The sequence below is a fragment of the Acomys russatus genome, chromosome 5 (genome assembly GCF_903995435.1).
Source record: "Acomys russatus chromosome 5, mAcoRus1.1, whole genome shotgun sequence".
Lineage (NCBI taxonomy): Eukaryota > Metazoa > Chordata > Mammalia > Rodentia > Muridae > Acomys > Acomys russatus.
This window is the reverse complement of record NC_067141.1, coordinates 1,711,776-1,720,968: the sequence shown is the minus strand read 5'-3', so window position 1 is coordinate 1,720,968 and position 9,193 is coordinate 1,711,776. Positions and strand designations below refer to the sequence as shown.

At 47.8% G+C, this 9,193-nt stretch overlaps 1 protein-coding gene across 1 annotated transcript in view; it reads right to left on the bottom strand.

Annotated features, from left to right (window-relative positions):
- Positions 1-1,609: 1,609 nt before the first annotated feature.
- Positions 1,610-9,193, bottom strand: part of Otoa (otoancorin) — a 75,141-nt gene continuing 67,557 nt past the window's right edge. Inside the window, exons 27-28 of the mRNA XM_051146986.1 lie at positions 4,183-4,378; positions 1,610-1,749 (exon numbers count right to left, since the gene is read on the bottom strand). Coding sequence (XP_051002943.1) covers positions 1,646-1,749; positions 4,183-4,378 — 300 coding nt within the window. The 3' untranslated portion in view covers positions 1,610-1,645. The remainder of the gene's footprint in view (positions 1,750-4,182; positions 4,379-9,193) is intronic.

The window sequence follows — 9,193 nt, the reverse complement described above, 5'->3', positions numbered from 1 at the left end:
TGCAGCCACAGATGACGGTCATCAGCCTCGACAACAGCACCCTTTGTAGGACTCCATCGGCCTCATGGGAAAGGACCACAGGTTTTGGAAGGCTCACACTAGCTCCCCTTCCCATCTTCATCTTCAGGTGGAAAGGGCTACTAAGGACTCACTAAGTGACCCAGGATGGAGGCTGGAGAAACCCAGGATGGAGGCCCGGTGGTAAAGAGCACTTGCTGCTCCTGCAGAGTATCCGCATGGCATTGTCTCAGTTAGGGTTTCTATTGCTATGAAGGGACATCATGGCTATGGCAACTCTTAATAAGAAAAACATTTAATTGAGGCTGGCTTACAGTGTCAGGTGTTTAGTCTGTTATTGTCATGGCAAGAAGCACAGCAGTGCACAGGCAGACATGTTGCTGGAGAGGGAGCTGAGAATTCTACATCTGGGTCAGCAGGCAGCAGGAAGAGAAAGTGAACCACTCGGCCTGGCTTGAGCTTCTGAGACCTCAAAGCCCACCCCCAGTGACACGCTTCCTCTAACAAGGCCACATTGCCAACAGTTCCACTCCCTGTGAGTCTTATAGGGGGCATTTTCATTCAAACCACCACAGTGGCTGACAGCCATTTGCAACTCCCATCCAAGGGGATCCAACTCCCCTTTCTGGCCTATGATGGCCACTGGGTGCACATGTGCAGCACAGACACACACACAGAAAAAAAAACATCCTTATACATAAAATAAAAACAAATGATTTTTTAAAAGAGGAGAGAGAGAGCCAAGTGGCACAATGGTCACCTTGCAAATGACACAGCTTCCAGTAGTAGTAAAGGCCAATCTACCCCAATCTTTCCATTGCTCTGAATTCTTGTCCCTAACATCAAAGGAACCTGACAATTTCTAGAAAGAAGTTCATCACAGAAGAAACAAGTTGGAGGAGGGGAGAGGTTGAGTTTTTTGCACTAGTCAGAAACTGCTTCAATGATTGACATATCCAATATATTTTTTATATCTTTTTATTTCAGCCCATTCACCAAACCCCAGAGCAGATTAAAACCACACCCTCTACTAAAACTAAAAAAAGGTTTAGAAAGGTTAACTTACAACTCCACTGATTCCCAAGGAAATAGAAACATCTGGAAAATGTATTTAAAAATTGATTTAATGTTGAGCCATGTTAAATGTTTTAATTTCCAAGCAATGTGATACCCACCAAAACATCAATTAGTCGCAGCAATCAGGCAGGAATATTGGCTTCTGTTGAGAGATTCATTTATTTCAGCCCAGCTAAGTGTTGAAGGAGAAATCCAACGCTGCCTGGTGCTCCAGGGAAGGGAAATCAAGCCAGGCTGGAGACACGATCACGCCCCGGCTAAAAGAGTCTCTCTCTCTCTCTCTCTCTCTCTCTCTCTCTCTCTCTCTCTCTCTCTCTCTCTCTCTCTCTCTCTCTCTCTTCTCATCCTTACATCACCACAGCTTCTCTGTCTCCAAGCCAACATGGGATGGAAAGAAAAGAGAGCCCACTAAGGAGGCATGGTAGCTTAAGAATTTGCAAGATGGTTTTAATAATAATTTCCCAAGGCCACAGAGTCCCGCTGCCCTCACTGAGGCTCTTTGGGTAAAGGTCTCCCACAGTCTGAAAGCAGCTTCTGTCTCTACACACCTTCACCAGCTTTGTACCACACCAAACAGACAGCTCAGCATAGGAACTTGGGCCATGAGAAGCAGCAGGGGACAGCCAAGCCAAAGAACCCGGGAGGTGGGCTCTCCTGAAAGCAAACACAAGGCAGGAAGGTCCATGAATTTGCTGTAGACTGCACAGGATAGAGGCATCATGACCAACTCCCTGCATCCTCTCTGTCTCTCTGTCTCTCTCTGTCTGTCTGTCTGTCTGTCTGTCTCTCTCTCTCTCTGTCTCTCTCTCTCTCTCTCTCTCTCTCTCTCTCTCTTTCTCTCTCTCTCTCTCTCCTGCAACCTTCCATGTCTTCATCTCTTAAATGGGTGTGATGGAGGAGAAGGAACACAATGGGATTGTGTGACTCGGCATATGCCATACCTTCGTTAATCAAAGGAGTCAGGGAGCTTGTCCAAGATGCTGGTGTCTAGGTGCTTTGCTAGCAATGCTGACTTAGGAACTCTTGGGGGAAGCCCAAGAATCTACATTTAAGCATCACTCCCAGATGTTTAAGAAACAAGAGGTGGACAAAGGGTCCGGCTCCCAAAAAAAAACCGATTCACCTAATGGCAGCTGTTAAGGGGTCTGTGAGGTAAATGGAGGAAGGGAATGTAAGGTCTTGCCTTGCCCTTTCTGACATTGCAATTTCAAGAGAAAATAGTACCTACCCCTTATCTTAAAAGTGTACTTGCCAGGCTGGAGAGATGGCTCAGTGGTTAAGGGCACCACCTGCTCTTCCAGAGGTCCAGAGTTCAATTCCCAGCAACCACATGTTGGCTCACAACCATCTATAATGTTATCTGATGCCCTCTTCTGCAGATAAAGCACTCATATGCAATAAATAAATCCTTTTTTTTAAAGTGTACTTGCCACTGGGATGTGCACAGATGGCACCGCTGCATCATTTGTAACAGAAAACATGATAATCCAACTGAGAATCTCAATAAATCAGGTCAGGCTTAAGGCTCAGCCCTAAAACCACCCATTGTTTTGTTCCCACAGAGGGTGGAATGCCAGTGAGGGATTCCATTAGATCCACCGATCCCAAATGCAGGGTGCAGAACAAGGGTACAGTAGGACATTAAATGTGCAAGGCCTGTGTAGACCTGGTTGTTTGTGTACGTGCAGACAAATACACCAGGTACTAACATTGGTTACCCCTGGAGAGAGGAACTGAAAAGCTGGGAGATGGGGGACAGCGGGGAAAGGTCCATCACATAATTTTCAGGCCTTATATGTTCAAAACTATATGCTTTATCCACTTTATGTATCACCATGCAAAATACCATATGAATTCTATGTTTCCATGAAAATTTGCAAAACACAAGTGTATCCAAGAATATGGCTCCTACTTGGAAGTGCTGCTTGTGGCCACAGATATTGCTAGGTCCTCAACTCTCCATCCTCAATGGAAGGAAAGGAGTGAGCATGGTGGTTGTTAATTAAGAAAAAAGGTGGAGGAAGAGAGAAAGGGAAGGGGGTCCTAGATAGGTACCAAATTCTCTTTCTAGTGTGGGTGGTTTCCGGTTGCTCCCTCCTGGGACACACGCCACCATCTTCTCTCTGAGTCACATCAGCACCATGCCTTCTCTTACGCTTCCATCACTGAATTTGTGAGCGCAAGGATGATGCGTCTGGCTTGCTCTAAACTGTCTTCCCAGAAGTATAGACCCACACCTAATCCAAAGGAGGTACCCACTCAATTCAGGAGTCAGGAAGATGTGAGGGAGTGAGGGGCTGAGGAAAGGAGTCAAAGGAGTAAGAGGAGAAAGCCATAGCAGCAGGAGTAATGGCATCCACTCTGGGGGACTGTCCCTCCCTCCGCCCCTCCCTCCCTCTCTCACCCGCCCCCCCCCCCCCCCGTCCCTCCTTCTGTCCCTCCCTCCCTCTCTTCCTCTTTTCTCCCTATTTTGCCCTCACTTGCCATCATCTGTTCCTGCTTTTTGCCTCCCTAGCCTTATGGCTTTGAGCTCTTACTGACAAGGGGCCATCATCACCTGTCCTACTTGCATCCACATTCTCAGCCTTTATATAATAGGTTTCAAAGAGATATACAGTGGTTGATTAATACTGGACAGCAAAAGCCGGGCGTGGTGGCCCACACCTTTAATCTCAGCACTTGGGAAGTAGAGGCAGGCGGATCGCTGTGAGTTCAAGGCCAGCCAGGTCTGCGTAGTGAGTCCAGGACAGCCAAGGCTACACAGAGAAAGCCTGTCTCAAAAAACGAAGAAAAAAAAAAATACTGGACAGCAAGTAGGCGGATGAAAGGAGTCACTGAAATGAATTTAGTCCGGAGAGATTCAGATTCTGTGGAATTTGAAGTCTGTTAAAGACTCCCCCCAGGTGGCTTCAAAGATGCAAGAGCTGAATTGTTCAAAGGAAGCTAGGTGGGAACTTCCGGTTTATCTTTGAGAGCAGATATTCAAGTCTCCACCCAGAATCATGGGAATTTCCCACATTTCAGGGTAGATAAAGGTTCAGAGAAGGGGGCTAGGGGTGGGGCTGAGTTAAGTGCTGTTCTGCTCACCTGTTGGGGACCCAGTGGAGGCTAGCCAGGTAGGGCTGGCACTCTCAGGATCGGTCTGCCAGGAGGGAGTCTTGGCGCCATCTAGCGCTCTCTGGAGGCTCTGCAGCTGTGCCGAGCTGAGCTGCAGGCGCTGGGAGAAGGTCACAGAGGCAGCATTCTGAGGACCCAAAGAAGCGATCTGCTCCGTGGAGAGCTCCTGCAGGCAGGAAACAGGAGGCGGGGATCGGTACATTCTCTCTGGATTTTCCAAACCTCGTTTATCTGTCTGCTCAAAGCTTCACAGCTTTGTCATGCCCCTGCACCGTGACTGTAAGCAAGCATTAGATAAAAGCTGAAAGAAACTATCTTTGAATCCTGTTCGATTTGTCCACCAACAGCAGCCTTAAAAAAGAGAGCATGGGAGATTTTTTTTTTTTTTAAGTATTACAAGGGTATGAAGCCATTCTAACTCCAAGTTGAGACTTTGGCCTTGAAGTAATTAGAAACATTAAAGGGGTCTTGGCTTTTCATAGAAGTGTTGGTTATTACTTTGTACCAGAGGAAACAAGCTCTGGCCTGAGTGACAGCCTGAATCTGAGCACATACCATCCTTGTGACCTTCCCAAGTTACGTCACTTCTCTAGGCTTTTGGACTTGCTTTGAGGTGACTCAGAGGACTCACCTCCAAGGCCAGTCCCTGCCCCTCTGTCATAACTACCAGAATACTCTAGGATGAATCCTGGTATCTCAGAGGAGGGCGAGGGCAGTGATTTTTCTGTTATTACTACCATGGACAGTAGAAGTTGGGGGCTCTACTGGGCACACTGTGATTTTCAGGGCTATGAACAAGATATTTTCTGAAGTCACATAGCTTCAAAAGGACTCCGTGGCTAGCTCCAGGGACACTAGGATGAGATGGCATGGCAGAAGAGCCTCTGACATGTCCTGATTGTTTTAAAGTCCCTCAAGTAAGCTAGGAATCCGTATGTTCCTTTATCCCTTTCTTTCCTATTGGCCACTCACTCCTGCTCCTGTCCAAGTAGATGCCCTCCCGAAATTGAATTCCTCTGTTTACAGTCTTTCCAAGCATTCCCCGGCAGCCCAGGACACAGCGCAGGCTGCTGAACTCAGCAGTGGTATTCAGGCTGGGAATCCTGCCTGCCTCTCCAGCCTCTGCACTCCCCCAGGCAGAAGCAGCTCTTCGTGCCCTCCCGCCTAGCTGGGGGGCGGGGGCAAGACACTGTCCCTCCCTCTGTAGGTGCCAGGCTGACTCACACCTATCACTGACAGAGTCGTACTACAAAAATTATCTATTTTTCGACTGCTGCTGACTTGTGACCCACAAGCCAGATTGGATCCCTAGGCCCATGGTGTTTTCAAGTATAAATTCAAAATTGGCTGCCAGCATGTAAAATCAGGAGATTTCACATGAGAATGGAGATTGCTGCTTGTCCCTGAAGAAGCAAAGACAATCCAGCAACACTGGGTCCATGTGGTCACACTGCATCGATGTAGCTGTGGTGAGAAACATACACATGCCCACACTCACCACACACACACACACACACACACACACACACACATGCATGCACACATACACATACACACACACACACACACACACTCTTCTCTCTCTCTCTCTCTCTCTCTCTCTCTCTCTCTCTCTCTCTCTCTCTCTCTCTCTCTCCCCTGTAGCCAGGCCTCTTCAGCTCAGCTCAGGCCACACCCAGCCCGCTGCATCCTTGGCATCACACTCCTGACCCCTGAAGGCACTATGCTGTAACCTCTTCCGATAGACAATCTCTAGCCCCCAGATATGTCTAACCTGGAGCCTGTTACAATGTAGTTGAAATAGAAATTTCAAGAATAGGCAACTTCCTGAACAAAAAAGCTGCACCAACTATACACCAAACATGACCAGAGGGAAGTGCTGGGGAAATGCCATGATTCGCTGTTCCCCAGTGCTGCCTGTCCAGAGAGGAAGGAGGCCTTTGCTCAGTAGCTGGAATGATTGAGTTAGAAGCAACCCTCGCTGGACCTTTGAGACACAGGGCCTACCTGGGCAAGTAGAACACTGGCAGTATATAGCACTAGTGAGCCTTGAGGAATACATCCTGCTCTTGCCTCTGGTCCCCTCTCTGCTTCCTGTCTGACACAGACCTAGTGATTCCAGCTGCCATGCTGGACTGCAATCCACTATACTCTGAGATGAAAAAAAAAAACAACCCTGTTCCTTAAGTTGCTTCTCTCAGGTTTGGGGGTGTGGGGTGGGTGTGTCACAGCAACAGTGGTGCAGTAGCCTTGAGGCTAGCTGTTTATTTCCTCCAAATAGTAGTGCAGGGTGCAGATGTGTTGTAGGTGTCCAGCATCCTGGTATGGTAGACAGGATGTGTCCTTGTGTTACCCTAAAGGCAACAGCACCAAAACTGAACCAAGAGTAATGGCACACACCTATAATCCTAGCACTCGGGAGGTTGAGACAGGGGATGTTGTTCGAGGTCAGCCTGGGCTACGTACCACGTTTAAGCAAATTGAACGACATAATAAGGCACTATGCCAAAAACAGAAAAGGCTGGGGAGAATCTCATCCAGTACCCCAGCACTGGGGAGACAGCGGCAGTTGGGCTGGGGAGAATCTCATCCAGTACCCCAGCACTGGGGAGACAGCGGCAGTTGGGCTGGGGAGAATCTCATCCAGTACCCCAGCACTGGGGAGACAGCGGCAGTTGGGCTGGGGAGAATCTCATCCAGTACCCCAGCACTGGGGAGACAGCGGCAGTTGGGCTGGGGAGAATCTCATCCAGTATCCCAGCACTGGGGAGACAGCGACAGTTGAGTCCCTTGCTCATCAGCCAGCCTAAACCCTCTGTTTAGCTCTAGCTCAGTGAAGGATGCTGTCTTGGGCTGTGCGTGGGGGGTGGGAGCTTGGCAGGTAAGGGCCTTTGCTGCTCTTCCAAAGGACTCAGATTCCATTCCTCATTCCCAGCACCCACACAGAGGCTCATAGTCATCCATAACTCCAGTCTCTGGGAATACAATTCCCTCTTCTGGCCTTGCCAGGCACTGCACATATGTGGCACACATGCAGGTCACCCCTATATCATCACAGCAGACTGTCCTCTCGAACCCTGTGATCCCTGGCTGCAAACCCAAAGCCCACAAACTCTGAAAACTGAACGTTTTTTTCCAAAGTTTACTACAACCCAGCAGAAGTTGGACATGAATGGAGAGGAGGCTATTTCTAGTATGTCTAGTGTGGCTGGTCATAGATTTCTCCCCCCCAAATTAATGTGTTTGCTTGCCAATGCTCTCTCAGACACTGCTAGAGTGTTAAGGCACACACTATGCATTGATGTGACCTTTACAAAACCTGAAAGTTTATGAATTCTGAAATGTATATGTCCGCAGGGGCTTTGCACAAAGGTTTATGAACTTGTTGTACCTCCAGGAAGAGAAAGTCAGTACCATGTGCTGTGAAGAGAAGGGGGCTAAAAAGAATAATAAGATTAAAAAGTTTTTAACTTCCTTAAAAATCACCTGACACTTAAAGAAATGTTCAACATCATTAGTTAACAGGGAAATACAGATCAAAACAACTCTGAGATTCCATCTTACACCCATAAAAATGACTAAGACCAAAAACTCAGGTGACAGCACATGATGGTGAGGATGTGGAGAAAGGAGAACATTCCTTCATTGCTGGTGGGAGTACAAACTTGTACAACCACTCTGGAAATCAATCTGGTGCTTTCTCAGAAAATTGGGAATAGTGCTACCTCAACACCCAGCTATTCCACTCCTGGACATATACCCAAAAGATGCTCCACCATACAACAAGGACATTTGCTTAACTATGTTCATAGCAGCTTTATTCATAATAGCCAGAATCTGGAAACAACCCAGATGTCTCTCAACCAAAGAATGGATAAAGAAACTGTGATACATTTACACAATGGAATACTACTCAGCTATTAAAAGCAAGGACATCATGAAATTTGCGGGCAAATGGATGGAACTAGAGACTATCATCCTGAGTGAGGTAATCCAGGCCCAGAAACATGCATGGCATATACTCACTTATAAGTGGATATTAGCCATAAAGTGCAGGATCGCCGTGCTATGATTCATAGACCCAATGAAGCTAAATAACTAAAAGGGCCCAAAGGAGGATACAGAAGTCTCGCTCAGAAGTGGAAATAAAATAGACATCTGAAGTAGATGGAGGGAGAAAACTGGGTGAGAGAGGAAGTGGGGAGGGGAATGAGGGCTGGGCGTCAAGTGTGGGGAAAAGGAGGGCTGGGAGAGAGAACTGAAATCTTGTGGGGGGCATCTGTGAGTCTGGGGAGGCTCCCAGAAGTTTATGGTGGTGACATTAGCTGAGACTCCTTCCATCAGGGGATATGTAGCCAGGGGACCACAGGGGACACTCCTGTAGCCAGGCAGGGAAGAGGGACACTAACCCACCCACAAAGCCTCTGATCCAGCCAACCAAATGCTGGCCCAACTTGAATGGCATGCCATAAGAGAGAACCCACCCCTGACACTACTAATAATATTCTACTGTTCTTGCAGACAGGGGGCTAGCATAACAATCATCTGAGTGCCTTCACACAGCAGTTGATGAAGGCAGACACAGAGACCCACAACCAAACATTAGGCAGAGCTTGGGGAATCTTATGAAAGAGAGGGAAGAATTGAAAGCACCAGAGAGGTCAAGGACATCACAAGAAAACCTACAAAAATCAACTAATATGGACCCATAGGGGCTCATAGAAACTGACCCACCAACCGGAGAGCATCCATAGGACAGATCTAGACCCCTCACATATGTAACAGAGGTACAGCTGGGTCCTCCTGTGGGACCTCTAACAGCAGGAGCAGGGGCTGCCTCTGACTCTGTTGCCGGATTTTGGATCTCTTTTCTCTAATTGGACAGTCTTGTCTAACCTCAATAGAAGAAGATGGGTCCAGTCCTACTTGATATGCCAAGGTTGATACCCATGGAAAGAAAGGGAGGGGGTAAAGGGGAGGG